The sequence below is a fragment of the Perna viridis genome, chromosome 5, assembly GCF_037379345.1.
Source record: "Perna viridis isolate PV_CMFRI_1.1 ecotype Kerala chromosome 5, ASM3737934v1, whole genome shotgun sequence".
Lineage (NCBI taxonomy): Eukaryota > Metazoa > Mollusca > Bivalvia > Mytilida > Mytilidae > Perna > Perna viridis.
Window position 1 is genome coordinate 3690970 of NC_142449.1, and position 20862 is coordinate 3711831.

The following is a 20862-nucleotide window of genomic DNA, read 5'->3' on the forward strand; positions in this document are numbered from 1 at the left end:
TTCAATGAGTTATGGAGCTCCTACCTTAAGTTTAACCCGAAGAAGACTATACATCACCTAAACGCTGCATGTGTACACTAATAGCCCTGAAAATATTATATGGAGTTTACTACCTTGCAGAGCGACACTGGCTCCTAGAAGACAATATGCTAAAAATAGAATGGGAATTCCCCTATATTTCACAAAAAAGATCTTCATGCAGTTACAGTGACCATTTTATGTAGAAATAAAGAAAATGTATTTCCCTGCAAAACGCAAGCTCACTTATACAGATTTGATGTGCACTTTTTTCAGTGCAACATAACAGAAGTGCACAAAAACTTGTGTAGAACTACTTTTGCGTACGTTCTAAAAGCTCATTGGTTTAATTAGTGGTATGTAACCTACAGGCACTTCAAACGAAACGATGGGGTAAATCTGGGTTTTACAGCGTGCTAAACCTCCCTCTTCCATTACGGGGTGACTATACCAGTGGTGATTAAAAAGCATGTGCATGCTATTGTCATAATCGGTAAATCAGCGGTCACATCAGCACATAGAACAATTTACGAAAACAATCATTACTCATTGTTTCAGAAGATACTGAGTATTTTTCAACAAAGGACTGATATCTAAAATTTGGTAAGAGACCTTTAAAGACGAATTTCATCACACCCCTGATTCAGGAGTCTGTTGCGCAGATATTTATGGCGCTCAAGGAAATCAGAGTAGTTAGTACTTGCTTTAGCGTAGCGAATCAATTAAGAAATATAGACACCATATATAGGAGATGAAAGGATATTGCTGCACTTGTAAGGGAAATTTATGATATAAGAATTAATGTTTTTTTTTAAATCTTAGTGCTGGGAGAACCGCGGTTGTCAAAGTCGAGATGTAGGTCCAAAAAAGATGCAGAACAGGCTGTCTCTGTAGCCTTCTTTATCTCGAGCTGAAGGGTTGTTAATGGACAATACATCATCAATATATCTGAAATGTAAAGTTAAAGGCTTTAGAATCTTTTAAATTACGAGCTTCTGAAAAATTCAGTTTCGTATGAATATAAAAATAAATCGGCTAGGAGAGGAGCACAGTTAGTGCCCATTGGAATGCCAACTTGTTGAAAAATAGCTCATCTTAATGTGACAAATATGTTATTAACGAGGAAATCAAGCATATCGCAAACCTGCTTTTCTGTGTAGCACACTTTTTCCTTCTGCGATGTTTTAGAAGAATATGTGGTTTTGTAACCAAGAACAACATAATTTTTTGAAACATCAAAAGATTTACGAATGATTTCGTGTCCTTGTGATGTAATTTCAAAATTCAAGTCATTGTTTCAAAATCACCTCTTGTCTAGCATAAAACGTTTAGACCGATACTAATTCATCATCCTTCAAGACATAAATTCCGTTCTTAGTTTTTCCGGTGTTTCAAACAAGCAAAGAATGTACAGTGTACATATGAAAGTTGTAAGATAATTTGTGTCTGCATTTATTGTGTCATTTTCAGTCTACTTTGAAATATCGATTAAGTCACAGTATTATTTTCCAAATTCTGTTTTAAACATGTACACATGTAGTTTACTTCACACAACTTTTTTTTTCTGTGAACTACAGAAGGCGAACATTTTTTTCTAAAGATTCAGTCAACAGTTATACCACTCTAAGTAACGATTATCATAAAAAGTAGATCGTGATATGATGTTTTAAAAAGTCCACTTAACTTGACTATTAATGGGAAGACTCATTTCATTAAAAAAATATGTATATTCGATCAGAAAGAAGAACACCTTCAAAAATTTGGTGGATATATGAAAGATAGCAAGAAAAATGGGCGATTTACAAATATTTCCTTTTTGAAATTTAAACCGGTTTAAAGATGCCTTTCCATTCCAACTTTGGCACAAAAGCATTTTGTTTTTGTAATAAAACATTGGATTGCAATCAAGTTGGTTCTACTATTTCTGTAATCCAGTATGATTACCAAATAAAAAGCAAGTAATTACAAGATGTATAATGTATAAAGCAGCCTCTGTGTCGTTACGGACATCCCAAGGCGAATGATCAATCCAATTTAGCCTGATAGCCTATAACATTCACCAGAATGCTACTGTTTCCATTCCAACGTTAGCCTACAATACCGCTACTAAGGGATGATAACTAATTAGGATAAAACAAAAGTTATTATGGAATATACCTAACAACTTTAAGTAAGTTTATTCTTCAATACTTTTCTATTGAATCTTATAATTTCTCTTTATTTCTGATACATATAATACTATACTTTTATCTTTGGAAATAGCATGAAAGGATCTTGGTTTGCTGAAACGTAACAGAAACTTTAGAACTAACAACACAAATTCGTTTTTTTTTGTCTCATTTTATTAATATATGTTTTAGTCATATTCCATATGAAAATAAAATAAAATAAAAATATATTTAAAATTCAAATCTGTAGAATCGTATCATCTTATGATTTTAACTTTTAATTGAAATGATTAACAGAACTAATTAAAAAGCATGGACACAGTTTTTGTCCGTTTTACGTTTCGAAATATGTTAGATCAATAGTTTATTATTTTTTGTTATTATGCTATTCTCATTTAGGAGTTAAAATGCCATAGACCCGGTAAAAGTTTCATTAAGATATTTTGTTTTGATTAAGTTAAAAACATACTTAATTCGACTAATAGAGGAATTTCCAAATTGATTATAATTGCCGTATGAATCCATGTCAGAACCACACGAACCGTTGTCGTGATATTTATAAAGGATTTAACCTTACCACATGAGTTTTTCATATTGAACATAAAAGTACTGAATTCCGAGAATTATATTTAAAAAAAACCCTCGAGAGCGTGAATTTTTGCTGCGGAAAGATATTGAAGTACAATACATCGTTACTGATTACGTAAGTATGATATTTCAAAGTTCAGGACAAAACATTAAGTAAGATTAATGGACTTCAATTCATAAAAAATAACATGTTTTAGTTTTTAATGTCTTCATTTGTTTTCCACAGTGTGATTATGGCTTAACGAATTGTACTGCATATATAAACTTGCATACAAAAGTATGTATTTTATGATTAAGTTTGGTTAAAAGTACGATCAAGATTCTTAAGACATCGTTATATCCGTAATTAAAGCTTTAGTATCACTAAAATACCAGTTACTCCACAAGGCTGCATTGATTTAATGTAGATTTTGAAAACTTTTGTAGATTAGCTAGAGTATTTGAACTACCTATTTAAGTGTAATAATAATAATGACTTTTATATGTATAAACTATAATGCTCCAAATGAAGATAAAATATATACATAAAATATTACAATCGAATTGAGTCAAAGTATTACTATTTGTAAGGAAAGAGTTAGCATTTAAGAGAAATGTTCTTACTTTAGATAAGACAGCGATCAAAGTCTGTCTCAAAGCTTAACCTTGTTTACAATATCGGAAACAGAAAGTACTTACAATATAACCAAATGGCTATAATTTATCATTTCGAATCATCAATTTTCCTTTCTAAAAAGTATCAAATTAGTTTTATCGTCATCAACTTACAACGTTGATGTTTAAAACAATATTTAAAAATATCTTATTGCTAAAACTTTAGAAATAATCTGTGTCACAGCTATAGAATTCTGATTCAATATGCGCCCTTGTTTATGTATCGACAGGACTGTCTTTTCGCACGTTAGAAACTTAAAACTACGCCACTCGTTATTAAATTGAAAGGACATTATTAAAATAGAGTAACATATTTCCATAATTTATGTCCAAAAAAAAAAAGAAAGAAAATAAATAGATAAATAAATAAATAAATGATATCACGGAACTGTGAAAATACCCAATGGCGATATCATCCCCAGAAGCGGTATGTTTGATGCATATTTTCAATAACGTACTAACTATGGTAATTCTTAATTGGCAGGTGTTTGTTATTTAAAGCTCTTCTACATTCTTCATAAGAAACATAATATTTTTCTCCCACTTCGTTTGCCCCTCGTACACGTATTTGTGCAATGATTCAGTTCGATATGAGTTTTATACATGGGTATTTTATTTTTAATCAACAACAGTCAAGTATTCATTTAACATCCAGTTATTTAAAATATCAAACTTATTATTCGCCAATCTCTTAGATAAAATACATTGAGATTCAGACAGAAGTCAAATAAATGAGGTAAAATGCAGAACAGTAAGCTTATGAAGAAACGGTATGACACACATGGTCTTATTTTGTAAGTTATTTTAATCATCATTCACTTTTTATGTAATGGTCTGTTACTATAAAAAAGATAATTTATAAGTTTGGTCTTTATTATTCTGTTTAACTTGATTAGCCATATATAAGATTGTTGATTACTAAAATGTTACAGAAAATACATCTAAAATCGCAAAGATTGTCACACCATCTATTGACCGGGTTATTGATTTAAGTTCTTGTTATCCCACGAGTGCTTCTCTCATTTTTAGCACCGTCTTCTATGTTTTGTGCTGATTTGCACCAATCTTATCTAAGAAACAATTAAAAAGGTAAAACTTAATAAATTGTGTGCTTTTATTTGTTAATATTGTTTGTTCAATGTGTATTAAGTCAAGGTATATAACAAATTGATGACGTCATGTTCATAGCACAAAATTGCACGAATAAAACATAAGTTTCTATATGTACCAAAGACATTCTGTTGAGTTCAATATTTTAAGAGACTGGATGCGCATTACAGGATACCCACTATAAGTTACTTTAATGATTTGTCTACTATAACGTTAAAGAACATCATACTAGTAATAATGTAATAGGTATCAATGATTAAAATGATGTTACCATGGTAACTGGGTTGTCTAAACTTTACTTATTTGTTTTATATGGGTCTTGAATACTGTGTGGTTTTAAGTAAGGAAATCCGTACTGCTTTACCCAACATATCATTATATTTCTTTGTCACTAGTATTTGGGATGTTGTCCTTTAAGGCTGTTCACTTGAAGTCGATGTGTTAAATGTGTATGAAATATTTATTTACAGGCAACAGATTTAAGCTAATATGATGTTAACAACCAATCATTCGATGGGAGAGTACCTTTGTGTTGGTGACCATATCGCTTTGTTTTCGGTAGAGACAGAGGGGTATGCTTACAGCGTACAGTCAAGGCAAGTACACAAACCGATTGTCGTTAAGTATATTCCTATCATATATAAAATATACAATAACTATAGTCTCACTCCCCATGTTAAGTGCTTGTTTATATTTGTGAACAAGATGCACAGAGGGACTTTACAAGTAAAACGAATCGCCCATTATAAGTAAATACAAAAAATACCAATCATATATTGGAAGCTTCAGTAACAAAATATTTTTCCGAAAGTGTTTAATTAAGGTAGATAATACTTGTAAAGACATACGTACATATGCAAAATTTCAATTAACTACTAGTGTTTAAATGATGGAAAAATGATGTCTTCAAAATATTTTAAAAAAATGTACATAACAATTTGTATGATAAAATTACTGTAAAAAAACCTTTTCAAAGGGAGATAATTCGCGGGACGTTATTTCAAGGAGAGATAATTGGCGGGATAATGTTGTATAGAAATATAATTGGCGGGATAATGTTCTATAGAAATGTAATTGGAGTTTTATTTTTTAAATATTACAATAAAAAAAAAGAATTCGCTGACCCCAAATTTTCTTCTTGAAATATGAAAGAATGTCAGTTTATTGTTCTTTATATGAATTTATGTGAAATCTAATCCACCACTTTTTAATAGTACGCGAAAGAGTTAAAATTCCCTACAGAATTCACATAAAATGTTGTAAATATTAATAGTCTCGAACTCAAGTTCGGTGACCAATGTTTTTATATTAAAATTCTGAAGTATGTTCATTCAAGGTAATTTTCGAAAAAAAACTAGGAATATCTATCTACCAGGAATATTAGGTATGATCTACCTTAATTTAATATGTTTCGACCGACACTGCATCTTCCAAACGTATGCAGATTTCTTCATGAGATTAATGATAACAGACCAAAAGATAATCATTCAGAATGCAGAGCATAATTAGTGTGTTGAAGGTTATATAATCTTAGTTTATCCACATTCTATTTGTCAATATCAATTAAGAATTAAGGATCTTGTCACATGTTTGATATGACAGAGTTCAATAGTTGTTTCATGGTGTAGTTGATTTCCAAACGTCCATTAATGGTAATAAGGTAAACCAAATGTATCTGTGTTTTGGAAGAATATAAATATGACATTTATGATATGGAACACATGGACAGAGTACAAATGATATGCAAGATATGAATGTTATTCGATGTGTAAGTTCAGTGCCCCTCTATATACCGTCAATATAGACATTTGACAAGAAACAGTCGGTTTTGTCAAATATTACCAGAAATGGTATGGGTTAACACAATCACAATATACATACATCATTTCATATAACGATCATGTTATTATGACTAACCGTAGGCATATTTGACGGTACCGACTTTTACACTATAATGGTTTAATAGATGATAAACTTTTATTCATACAAAACATTCTTTAATAGATACAATACAATAGACAGGACGGCCTTTGCTCTGTATTATTAGAGAAACTTTTTAAGGGCTATTGTAAGAGCTTTGAAATTAATCTGCTATCATGTTGTATTGTTATTAAGTTAATCATCACCCATGTTTTACTTTTAAATGGTAGTTCAAGTGAAAATAATGTACCCTCTTTTCGTCCATCTACTTCAACAGGCAGATTACGAAGATTTCATGAGAAAGTAAAAGCAACGATGGAACACGATTAAAACCAAACTTTCCATTATATATATAGGATGTTATTTCATAAAATAATTAAAATTATTCTCCTATTAGCTTTTAACACAAATTTGTATTTAAAAGCTGCACAATATCATTCCTTTACGAACCCAAGATTTTGACAAACAGGAAATACATTAGGGAAAAAAGTTTACGATTCATATATTTCTGTCGTAACACCTCTATTCTTTTCCAATATTGAAAATTTAGAATACCGAAATAAGAACAATCCTAAAAAGAAACCAAATTTTGTTTGAGAAATTGTTTTTATATGTAACAAAACTGGTTTTGCATTGAACACGAATTTTACAACTAGTACATATTTTATATCACAATGGCATCAATATGGAACAGTCAATCACGTATATTCTTTCCCGTTATTCATCATTTTCCCCATTGCAATAGACTTTTTAACCACATTAGTTATGCTATGTAGGCCTAAGTTCAAAGGAACTATATCAATCAAAGAAAATAATTTGATCTATTTCGTCATAGATAACCCGATTTTCTTAGTTGAAGCCTTCGTTTATTGATAGCCGTTCTATTTAAGGCAACAAACTTACTGAAGTCATTTTATGAAGCATGAAATTGTATTTAGTTGAAACAACACATCTTTATCTACAAAAATACATATTCAACACAAAGGAGCAAAGTTGCTGAGTAGGATTTTCATGAAAATTTTATTGCCAATGAAGATTATAAAGAATCATAGATTTCTGACCGTTTTAATCAATGTTGATACTGACATGAGTTACTTGTCATTTAATGTACCATTGTTATACATTCCTTGCAATAATCATCTTCAAGTTTAAATAATTAATCTATACATTGAAAAACATACATTTTAGAAGAGATGAAATGGAGCCGAATATTGAAAACTAGATTGAATTTATGCCAGGAAATTGACTTAATCCCTAAAACCAAGGATTGTAAACTTCGATGTTGAATATTAGATAAATATTGTCATAATTTTAATTAACACACATACTTTAACATTTACCTACATTATTTTAATCAGTTAATTGATATGGAAAAAAAAACTATACGGAACTGTATATGATTTTTATTGGACAAAAATGAGGGAAGCAATAAAAGTTTATTTATGACAAGAGACACACAATGCAATGACTTATGATGTACATTTTGCACAAAAAGATGAAAATAGTTTCTCAGCTAAATATGCATGACTAAAACAAAAAGCAGTTTTCATCAAGATTAAAATTCTCAATGCTTCCATTTGTGTCGCCATGTGCATGTAGTTTATTCTTCAGTCTATTAGTTATTTGTGATATGGTATTCAAACAGCCCACATGTGTAATTACTGTACCAAACAGTGCTTATCATTACAGCGGAGGCTTGTAAATATTGCTTTTGACGCTAAAAGGTTATGTCTGGATGCCAAATAACTAAGTTCAACGTTTCTATCAGTTTTTTGGTGGAGTCCGAGTTGCTCATTTACTTTTTTACTTTGTATGTATTATTTTGGTTATCTTATGTTCTTTGTTGTGTTTGTTTTCCATGTCAGTTTTTTCCCTGGATTACATTCTTTTGATTTCCGCTATAATCTTGGTTCCATTGATTACTCTTTTAATTGCTTAAAACATTTTGTATCAAATAACACAAACGTACTCGATATAAAAGATATATCAAATACTTTAAAGTCTGTGTAATCTATAATGCAAGTGTTTTGGCTTTTATGTAATACTGAGAATAATTTCCACACGTAATCAAACAATTCAACTTTCTTACATCGTGTGACACAATATAACGCAATGTCATTTAGAGTTTAGTGTAATATTTTTTATATGATAAAAATCATTATTTTGAAGGATTTATTAAACCCAATACTGTAATAAGTATCAAAGAGATTATACAACCATTAATTAGTACAAAACTGCAGTGTTCCTAAAAGAAGTCTTTATAAGTGCATACAAATTGTATATGTGTCAAATATGATGTCTTGTCCGTATTACTCAATCAGCCTGACATAAATGGTAAATGTATCTATCATATAGCTATGAAAAAAAAATATATGAGAATTAATGAAATTATATTGCAAGGGTCAGCTATCAAGGGTAAATTAGGTCAACCAGCTTTAATTAAAATACCACAGTGTAACTATCAATTAATCATCTTTGTTTTGTTGTTTTTTTTGCTTTTTTTATTGAACTCCGTTAGGGATCTGAAAATGGTTTTTGACATGAAATATTTCCATAAACTTCAAAGATATAATATTTGTATCATGCAGTTCAGTTGTATGCAGTAATAAACGGGTTTTCTATGGAAACCAATGTCTTAATTCGGTTCTGATCTCTTGGTACTAAACAATATATTCCTTTTATTAGTAAGTACATTAAGGTCTAAATGCTATAGTACACGTGTTACTCTTGTGATAATGACAAAGCTTACTCTATTACTCTATTACTTCTCAGATTCTGGATACAACAAAGTTTGAATGTACATCCCCCTATTTAACTGAAAATACACCAAAAGAATACTACAAAGAAATTTAATAACCCCATTTTGTTTCATGTGTTCACGTTTAAACCATGTCTTTTGACGCGTCGGTATTTTATGCCGATATCTATATATGTTCTACTTCATTTAAATGTCGTAATGTTAAAGTCAAAGAACTAACTTTACATTGCACGGAAATAATATTGATGTATCATCATTGTTACATTATTGACGCTTGGCTATTTTTTGTCGATATCGTTAAGGAATAGGGACTTAATGTTTGCATGAACTGTTTTATAAGGTTCTCAAAATAGTGGAAATTGGATTAAATATAATAATTTACTATATTAACAAACATTGATCAAACTGATCATTAAGTAACCGATAAATATGATGTTCTGGTAGAGTTGTATGAGCACATGTAATGTATACTATTGATAAGTGTCGTCAAGATCATAGAGATCCTTGATGTGGTTAACGTAGCGACATGACCTGTTGACAAATCCACAATAGTTAAGAATCGAGATGGTACGTTCAATTGTCCATATAGAACATGAGTATTGATATATAACCAATTTAAGGATTTTTTAAATAACTCTTTGGAAAAAAAAATGGAACAACAATGTATTGGTGGGTAATAGCCGACGAAACAAGGCAAGAAATGTTGTTACATTTTTAAAAGAACGATGCAAAATTAAAGGGACACCATTCTACTATTCCAAGTTATCTATTAAAATCATTTTCTAACATTTAACCCTAGATTCACAAGTTTCCATTATCAGAGCAATTACAACGGTACTAGTTTTCAGCTTCTCATGAATTAGAAACCCATTGTATCTATGAATTTCATATCAAGACTAAGTTTCCAGAAAAAAATCGTCATTACGAAGTTATATATACATCAGTTGAATTATTTAGAGAATGAGAGTCCCATCAAGAGTTTTACAATAACTGATTTCTTGAAACAAAACTCCCTGCAATGTATCATGATCCAGATAGATCTGGGTCAAAACCAATATTTCTTATTATTACTTTCTGACATAAGTTCCTTCCACTTATGATAAATTGCTCAAATATCATTTCACTTTTTTTCTGACAATGGCCATGAATTTGACGTTATGATTTATTTTAAGCTTCTATTTAAGGCAAAAAATATTTGAACTAGAAACAGTACGTTCTGATTGATTTACAATTACTTGATACATTGAGGAAATAAAGTAAATTAGTATAGAACTATTTGGTTAGGTGAATGTCTTTATATAATAGGTGTCAAAACATATATTCATGTAACAAAAATGTTGCCATTATATTGATAGTTTCAGACACGTTGAACGTCTGGGTTTCTGTAATGATAAAGACATTGAATTGGCTTGATAACAATTTACTCGGAAATATTTTAGTGGCATAATGTTTTTTTTACATAGATACAAATATGTAGTTCTTAGTAAAGATTTCTCATACTTTACAATCAACATATCAAATCAGCTCACTTCAAAAAGTGAGTTACCTTATTTTTTATCATGCTATTGAATGAAGAATTGAATGCTTCATTTTTATATTTCATCGTTTTATAAAAGCATTTATCGTTTGCACACTGTGTATATGAAGCGGCAGTGCAAAATTGCAAGTCTTATGATGCTGACTTTATAGCTGATCTGATCCAAAAGAAGGAACATCGCTAAGCTAGATATTATTATCTTAGTTTCCGCTTTATAAATGACGTATCATCGTTTATCAATCTTAGTTTCGGGAATGTCATTCCGTATTGTCAAATTTCCTGTCATCTTTGGCAACATCCCTTCTGCACGTGCGTATGGAGTTTTCATATACATTTTGCCAAAGCTTGCCGTAACTACTCAACTATTTGTACCGCGCTAGACCTCATACAATTACGCTATTGGAACAGGGTTATGTTGCTACAAGATTGAGGTCTTCACTACGAAAGTTTTATGGTTGTCATCATGAACTCGTGGGTCGTTATGGTATATCCATCTGCACCACGAGAACTGGTTTGTTCGACCTGTCATAGTTTTTCTTTCCTCTTTTATTTATTGACTTTTTTATGAGCAACAAGGCTGGTGTTTCTAGAAAAGCAGAGGACGCTTACCTTACCGGTGCACCTAGTCCATGCTCCCAGTTTTTAATGGTGTCCGAGTTCACTTTTTTTACTTTGTACGCATCATTTGGGTCATTTTATGTCTTTTTGTTGTGTTTTTGTTTTCTGGTCTTTATCCCTAGATTATATGAATTATTATAAATATAACATTAACATATGATAAGTTGATTGTTAATTTCAGCTCAGTGCATAGCGGACTTTATATTTACCAAGCTCAGGATAGAGAAAAACCAACCAAAATTCCTAACCCCCATGGTGAGTACAGTTATCCACTTTTATTTTAAAAAATGCCATGCTTATACATTCTATTCATCCAAGACTAAGTACCCTTACAATAATAAGTTACATCACTGGAAGAAGATATCGGATTTAGTGTAATTAAGTTTTTTTTTACTGTTGTTGTTTTTTTGTGATTGCAGCTGTTGTGTTTGAAGTATGTATACAGAACCGATATAAACTGAATAAGAAGCTGAGAAAGCTATCAGCACCAGCTACATCACAATCTAACCTACTAGAAACAAATGATAAGGCAGCAACTATACACCAAGCTAAGGTATACCATACTTGATCTACTTTGTTTCCATTGTTTGCGCATTATTTTCCCTTGAACAGGAAAGTTGATTTTGCTTGAACAGACATATTTTCAAATAGAATAGAAATATTTTCCCAATTAACAACACGTTCTAATGACACTTTTTTCAAAAGCAAAATTTTAATAGATTTCCGGAATTAATCAATGAGAGTGAACTCATGTAATAAATGACAAATGATGTAACTGACAACGATCCTATCCGTCCAAACAAATACAAATAAAAATATATCATTTTTTCAGCGCACATTTGTGATTCTTTTTTACAGGAACACCGTTACTGATACCTTAACAAAATCTTAAATAATCATGAAAACCTTCATTGAATTTTTTTTTGTGAAAAGTAGATAAAATACATGAAGTAAAATTTATTGGGCTACAAAACTGAAATTGTCAATTCACAATCCAATTAAACAAATTATGAATATAAGCTTGCAGCCCAAGCAGAGGATGCCGACAATGCTGCAGAACAAAAACGACAGATGGGGAAACGTGTCAGATATGGTGAGATCGTACAGGTTTGTACTAACAGCTTTTCAAGAGTAATCAAGGGAACCAAGGTTATAGCGGTAATCAAAAGAATGTAATCCAGGGACAAAGACCAGACAGAGAAAACAGACACTCACAACAAAGAACATAAAGCAACCAAAACTATACGCGCAAAGTAACAAAAGCAAATGAGCAACTCAATCTCCACTGAAAAGGGGAAAAAATATAATGAATACATGTTTTACTCAATAACCATTTAAGAGGTATTTTGCCTGAATTTACCCTTAATTGACATCCTGAGAAGGCTTTTAGAGTTGAAACCCTTTCTCATAAAACTTAATTAACACATTAACAGATATTGGTATCTTGCAAATGGAAGGAAGATCATTGAATTTTCTTTCTTGTTAAACCGGTTTCAATACCAAAGTCATGTAATTTGAAAACACTTTATTTGGATACAGAATATTAATTGCAAATAATTTTCAAAAACAATTTGTTCATTATCTTCTTTGAAACACTCTAAACTAAACACATAACGACCAACTCATTTTTGGAATGTCAACATGGTGCCATTGAAACGGTTTATGAACATTGCTAATCGAAACTGCATTCCTAGTTATCCCCAAACATTAAGGCAACGATTGAGGAAGTAAAAAAAATCCATTAAATTCAGATGACAAAATTTTTCAATTATACAAAAAATCTGGTTCTTTTCAGAATAGGTACATAGGTACATGAAACATTTCTGTAATCTTCCTCAAAAGTACACAGTTAGTTATGATTTGGAGACGGATCCTTCCGTTTAATTATATGTCTTTTATCTACATTAATTTGAATCAATTACACATAATTCAATGTCTTGACTTTGTATTGCACTGATGCAAACGTAATAAGACAAAATAAAATAAGACAAATAATAGTATTTCATATCCTGGAGCATTCATATCAGACTTGACCACTTTCAGAATGCATGTTATAATCCTGACGTTAATGATAAAGTAGATTTACCTCGCATTTCAATTGTCTGTTAATACACCATTACTGTCAGTCAAAGCTCCATATTTTCTTTTAATAAAAAGAGCTCACAGGCATGACATATCCCATTCTACTAATGTAACTAAATATAATGATTGTATGTTTTATTGAATTCCAATATAATATAAGTATAGGTTGACCATTAATGTCTGCAAAAATACCATAATAGACAATTAAAATTGGTAATATAAAAATGTGCAAACTGACATTGTCAATTTGGCTGGAGGTAATTAACTGCTTTTGGAGAATCAGTTTGTTGGATATAATTTATATATGCAATAAATTGCATTTATATGACATAACATGGTGATTTTTTTCCTGTGTTTATTGAAAGACTTATCATATGCACTTTTCAAAAATGACATGAAACGCTGTGATAAGAAATTCAGAACATCCCTCTTCCTTTTGTATCATTGAGGTTTATTTTTTAGCCATCAATTCATTAATTTTGTATGATACTGTTTTCACAAATTTAGTTGATTTTCAATACATTGATTGTATCGATAATCGTTTTGAATAATTTCGAAAGGCTGTGCGAGGTTTGAGTTAGTAATAAACTTCTTATTTCATTTAAAGGCGGTTTATGAATTGTTTACATAAATATTTTCCTTAATACTACCAAATCAGATAAATAATATTCAGTATTCAACAGTTAAGGGGACCTATGACACTAGAAATTTGGCACCCAAGATATGAATTTGGTTTTTAATGGAGTTTTTGCCTAAATGGATTTTTATGTAAAGTTTTGCAATGAGTTTCTTTTGAAAACAGCTTGCAAGATTTATTGCGCAAATTTGATATATCCAAAATAAACAATTTAAGCATATTAGCAAACCTTTGAAGTACAAAATAAAATGAAAAGAAATAATATGACTGTAATTAATCAAGAAGATAATTAACACAATCAAACGCAAACATTGAAGTCAAGCAAATTGAATCAGTACTATTTGCTGGTGTCAATCATATTACATTTGATTAACACTCTCTTTCAAAGGAGTCATATTGTGGGAGTTCGATAGACCACAATCAAACATATAGTCATACATTACACATCGATAGTTTTCATGAAACAATTGTTTCTTTTTGATTAGTAAAATAATTCGTTCAAAAGTAACATAAGAGAGTGATTTTCCAGAACCAACTTCTCCACATTTCAAGAGGAGCTTTTTTAACAAATATAAAATTTAGCTACAACCATTATTAAATGGAGCATATAACTTATAACCGATACATTCAAATGAAGCAATGCAAATTAGCTTCTACTGATTCTGAACACCTTTCTACTGATTGTAATATAAAAATAGTTCTTTTCTATAAATTTCTATAAACCTTGTCATATTTACCAAAGAGTAATCAAGAGAACCAAAATTTGATATGATTGTCGATTTGTAGTAAACCTAAATTACCGACATTCTTTCTGTTTATAATTTTGACTGGTGTTTTGAGAAGAGATTAATATAGTTTTAAAACATTCATTTTCAGCTAAAACATGTATTCACCAATAAGTATGTTCACATGTGTACATCACAAACTAGTCAGCGTGACAAGAACAATATGATGGTAAGATTAAATTTGTAATGAGACATGACATTTTTATTTTATACAAGAAAAAAAAAGAGAAAAAAAAGAGAAAACAAAAAAAAACAAAACAATATCAACATGTCATACATATAATAGAAATTACAAATATACATGTAGCAGTTATACATGTAGCAGTTATAAATGTAGCAGTTATAGACAACGATCACTTTATATCCATCTTTAAAAGTATCGATGTCTCATTTCTCATTTTTTGAAGATTATCTTAGTTTTGGGTACTGTACTTTATCCTTACCATTTAATAAAGGTAATAACAAAATTATCGATCTCATAACCACAAATCGCAGAAACATAGTACACAATACGTGAAGTGGCAAAGTCAAGAATACACCGAAAAACGAAAGTAGCCAATATGTTCCAGACTTGGTACAGGGGGTGAAGTCGTGAATTAAACTAAGTCTGACTACTATAACCAACTTTGGAACACTGTTTTTAAAATCTCCTCTATACTCATCGTAAAAAATGGTGATCTAGACTTTTCTCCTACTTTGAAAATATGAAAATCGTGTAGATGAAACGAAATCACGGACAATATGATAAATTGTCACACAATAATACTGTAGAGCTCACTGTCAATGTTAAAAAATGGCACGTTATTAATTTTTTTATTATTACAACTGTTGATGTTTAGTTGCACTTTCAAGTTATAATTTTATTACACATTTGGTATGCGAACATTTTTAGTTTTTAAACTTTAAAATGAAATTTCTGTAACTTACATACTTACTAAGATTTTGTCTATAAGATTATGCTACACGACTACAACGCTAAGAATGCACAGTTCAGAATATTACCCCAGTATAAAGTCAAGTCGGAAGGAGAAGTCGTAAGTTCAAAATGTTAATGTATTAAAGAATTTCATTCTTTTGTTTATCCATCTAAATCTCATTGTATTATATTTGTTAAACAGTTTCAGTGATAATCTTGGAACCTCGAGGAGTACAAGGGCAGTTTCTGCTTATATCGTCTTGTGGCTATAGGGCACTAAAAGTATTTTATTGCGATTGGCTAAGATAAATTACAATGGCAAAATATTTCATTTAATTTTCAAAAATATCATACTCAATTTACTTAAATGAAAATTTCTCGCAATGCGTGAACGCTCCTGAATTATTTATAGAGTATCTATCACTATTTGTTCCAATGATTAACACCATGTATACGATACGCCATGCATTGGAAGACAAACATTTTTTATTGGGTTTTAGGTCCAAATCTATGATCAAATCGTGTTCGAAAGTATCAAGTCACCAGGACATTTCTTTCACGCAAGTCAGCCTTTCGATATTGACCATTTCACATTTGGGTAAGTTAAGCAATTGTTATCTTTAATTGATGAACAACTTGCTAATATCAGTTTGTGATGATATACGGATAAATGATTCCAGTTGTATATCAGACATTAATACAAATATAAATATTTATCAATTTAATGTCTTATTTACGCCAGGATCATTACAACACATTCATTTTTACTTCAAAGCTGATCAAACCAAGGAAGCAATCCAAGATACCATGCTTTAAAACAAACAGATATACCGTCACTTGGATCATAAAGCATCAATTATAGTTAACCTGTATCTGTTTGTAAATGATTCTATGCTGCCAAAGTTATCCAGATAAAAACTACGTCTTTTTACCTCGACTTTAATTAAAGCAGTTTTATATCATAGGCAATATATGGTCTTTAATCTTACTAACGTTGTTCTACTTAATTTATTAATCTTGATTATTCTGCATCAATAACTGTGTTTATTCAGACATTTGTTTCTGTAGATTTCCTGTCCAATTTATTTCTGACTTATGCCTTTTAGAACAGAATTGGACATCTGGTTTTGATTTTTTGTTCGTCCATTTCATTCTGACTTATCCATTTTAGATCAGAAATCAATCTTGGAGTAGAACGTTCAGGATTTTCTCTTATTCGGTTCCATCCAGGATTCTCTGAACATGACCCTTACGTTAGGGTAAGATAGTTTCTGTGTTTCATACAAAATATGTATATAATCAGTGAAAAAAATAAGAATTCGAATTTGCTGAATCAGACATGGCACATACTGATAAAATCAAGCAGAATAGTTGCACTGATGCATTGTCATGACACGTTATTTTTATGGTATATAAATACCAATTGTACTTTTCAGCTTAGTTTTTCCTCTTCCACATAGAGTGCTATAACGCCATAGATCAACACGGAATTCTCTAAAGAAATCATAAATACCATATGTCATAGTGACGAGTACAAAATTATATCCATCTCCACATTAACAAATTATTTTAGAGAAAATTTACCTAAACTTGGTTAGTAGATACATTATTGATTTGTAGGGTGGGAGCTGTATACGGTTATTTCATAAGGAGTTGGAAGCTTATTTGGTCGCGGAAGGACTATTTGATGAAGAAGTTACAGAAGATGGTATACTATTTTATTTTTTGGATAATTTAATTTAACAAAGTAGAATTAAATAAATTTGAATTATTAATCGGATGAAGTGAAGATATTTCTGATTGGAGCATTATTGGTGTTCGTACTAAGAAAACACCAATAACATTTGAGTAAAAAATTACAAAATATTCCTTTGAAAACTATAATTAATCATCAACAATAACTGATATCATGTAAACTTATTAGTTTGATTCCTTAGTACATTTTAGAATACGTGTCATGGACCAGCATAAACCACGAACTCTATCGCCTCCTACGTCTGGTAATACATTTTGGCAAATAGAAGCAGAAAATGGAATACTCAATGGTAAGATTTGTGGGAAAACAAGTAATGCAGAAAATTAGGTTGATATAATTTGTTTCATTTTGTTTTTGTCCAGTCATTACAATATAGGTGATATTATTAGTCTGAATATTCCCAAATGATACCGTTCATGTCGATTATTCCATATCAATGGCGACTTACACAATCAAATAACTGCTATGGCATTCTATTAGTCACTGACAGTAAAGGGTGCTTCAGCACTGGAAACATTTGATTATTACAATGATATTGGTCAGATTTTATTCGTGTGCCTTTTGGAAGGATATGTAAACGAGATGTTCTTAACTAACGAAGAAATAAAAACAAATGATAAAACAAACATATTTTTGTAACTGTTGAAGGTGATATATTACGATGGGAGCAACAAGTTAGACTAAGACACATGACAACCAGAAAATATTTGTGTATAGATGCTACAAAGGAGATCTCATTAACTGATGATAATGAAGATCCAAAGACGGTCTTTAGGCTGTACTCTGTTCTTAGTGTACGTATGAAATGTTTTGCCTAAAAGATCAGATGGTCTGCAAATCACATTAAAACTAGAAAAAGTATATTAATTGCACTGAATACACAACATATGCTTTATAAACAATGGTCTATATAACCGAATAAAATAAATATAAATGCGTTAGTTCACAAAGAAGCCAATAATGATCTAAATAATTTGTTAATGTTTTAAAATACCCTTAACAAACTGGTTATGTGACACACAAAATAGGTGATATTCAGAAAAATAAAATAACAAGCAAAATAAAAACAACTTCATGGCGCTATGTTAAGATATTGATTTAATGATCATTTACTTAAGTTTAACCGATTTATATCACACACTGGATCAAAATGATTAAGGCTTTCCAGATGGTTTCATACTTTTTTTTAAAAATAACATCGATCATTTTGTATTCCGATGTGAGAAGTAATTACTTCATTGGAACCAATTAAGTAAACTACATTCAGGCTATTTGTTTTAGTTGTCTAATAAGTAAAGATCAAAGTTAATTATTGACGATTATTGTATTATTAAAGCCGATTTTGACTGTAGGAAAGAGACGAAATTAGATATGAAAGTTATTGCAGGATAGAGCATGTTTTGACTGGTTTCTGGCTGCATGCCCTTAAAGGTGAGACTGTTTACCTTATTAGTCAATAATACTGACAGTGTTTGTTTCAATCCACGTGTTATATGAGAAGTTATTGCATTTTTTCCCTCAAATTAATTTGGATCCAATATGCAATATAATTCAATTAAAGTCTAGTAGTAAACACTATGACATTTTGTTCTGACATTTTGTGGTCCTAGGGGATTTGAACATATCCAGATAGTCTCCTAAATGGGAGTCTAAAGGCAATAATTCTACAAAGCTAGAATTAATTACTTTATATTAGTCAAAGTGTATGCTTGTGGTACATTTTAGTGGTGAAAGTAGACTATTTAGCATTACAACTATTCCTTGTATATGTTTTAATGTTGGTCAATCTTTTAAATTTAATAAAAAAAAATATTCATTAAACACTCCGCCTTAATATATATTTTTTTAACATCTGGAAACTCGGAAAGAAAGTATAACAATTTTGGTTTTTATTTTTTATGAATAACTTGGCATAAGATGTTACGTGTTCAAGGAAGGTTACTGCATTAAGCTTTCATCTTGTGTTTTTGTTTTATTGCACAAGATGAAGACTACATAAGGAAAAAGTTCCGAGATATGGAAAGTAGCAATGACCAAAGCTTACGAGGGTTAAGATGGGATTCAGCACCAGTAAGACAGGTCCGTGTTAATAGAAATTCTTTGAGACACTGTAGAAATGACATCTTTTTCAGATAAAACATAATTTATAGCCTGCGATCCGGTAAATGGATGATAAACATTCTTTATGATCGAGAGATAATGCAAATTTTCTTTTCGCTTTTTTTCTTATAGTTTTTATTATCAATCGGGTGTCTTGATTCAATTCTACAAAATAAAAGATATTTTAAATCTGACTACATATTGTATTTAGGTGGCAGCTAGTGGAGAAAGTCAGTATGATGATGCCTTTACTATACAGTATGTAGAACAGGTCCATATCACAGAGTTTAACTTTGCCGCTGGCATGGTACCATTTCTTCTAAATTTGGTTGAAGATGTAAGTGTCTAAATAACATACCCATTGCAGAAACGGTCTTATCTCTTGATTTCCTTAATGTCACATTACAAAATGTATATGAATAATACAAATAACAAATGTTTCATGAGGATAGCTTTCACAAAGGTTTGAACATAGTGATGCAGTATTTATGTGTAAATTTTTGTTCTCTTTAGCTTCAGGTTTTTAAATGTATAATTGCATTCTGTTGCTTCATTGTGTATGTAGATTAGTTTCCAGTATATACAATACTATGGAGTTCACAACTCCTATGTTATGCCAGAGCTTGCCGTAATTACGTGTCTTTGTATCTCGCTAGACCTTTTACAATTAAGCTTCTGAAACTGGGTTATCTTGCTACAAAATTGAAGTCATCACTTCAGAAGTTTTATGGTCGTCATCATAATCTCATGGATAGTTACGTTGTATCCATCTGCACCATTAAAACTGATTTGTTCATCGTGTCATAGTTTTCCTTTCCTCTTTCGCCTACTCTGGATTTGACTTTTTATGAGAAAATTCTAGAAAATCAGAGGGCGCTTACCCTACCAGTGCACCCGCTTCATGCTCCAAGTATTTAGTTGAGTCATAGTTGCTCATTTACGTTTTTTTTTACTTTGTATTGTGTTTGTTATTTAATGTTCTTTGTTGTGTGTGTCAGATTTTTGATGTCTGCTCTTTTTACTGGATTACATGCTTGTGATTTCTGCTAGAATCTTGGTTTTCTTTATTACTCTCTCAGATTTCTGTTTTTATGCACCTGGATTTTGATATATCCGAAATGTCCAACTTTTGACGCTTCTGTAATTTTTGCTGATATTTATTTAGAGCATTAGTCATTTTGGTTATTAGGCATTTTTTTGTTAGCATCCGCATCT

The 20862-nt window shown here is 30.7% G+C and overlaps 1 protein-coding gene across 1 annotated transcript in view; it reads left to right on the forward strand.

The window, feature by feature from the left end:
- The first annotated feature begins 2088 nt into the window (after positions 1 to 2088).
- The window catches only part of LOC148615639 (inositol 1,4,5-trisphosphate-gated calcium channel ITPR3-like), a 63975-nt gene continuing 45201 nt past the window's right edge, over positions 2089 to 20862 (forward strand). The window contains exons 1-15 of the mRNA XM_088582087.1: positions 2089 to 2188; positions 5009 to 5134; positions 11553 to 11626; positions 11791 to 11924; positions 12392 to 12478; positions 14967 to 15044; positions 15829 to 15909; positions 16292 to 16389; positions 16963 to 17050; positions 17412 to 17499; positions 17729 to 17836; positions 18196 to 18341; positions 18900 to 18978; positions 19532 to 19626; positions 19859 to 19984. Coding sequence (XP_088438213.1) covers positions 5028 to 5134; positions 11553 to 11626; positions 11791 to 11924; positions 12392 to 12478; positions 14967 to 15044; positions 15829 to 15909; positions 16292 to 16389; positions 16963 to 17050; positions 17412 to 17499; positions 17729 to 17836; positions 18196 to 18341; positions 18900 to 18978; positions 19532 to 19626; positions 19859 to 19984 — 1389 coding nt within the window. The 5' untranslated portion in view covers positions 2089 to 2188; positions 5009 to 5027. The remainder of the gene's footprint in view (positions 2189 to 5008; positions 5135 to 11552; positions 11627 to 11790; positions 11925 to 12391; positions 12479 to 14966; positions 15045 to 15828; positions 15910 to 16291; positions 16390 to 16962; positions 17051 to 17411; positions 17500 to 17728; positions 17837 to 18195; positions 18342 to 18899; positions 18979 to 19531; positions 19627 to 19858; positions 19985 to 20862) is intronic.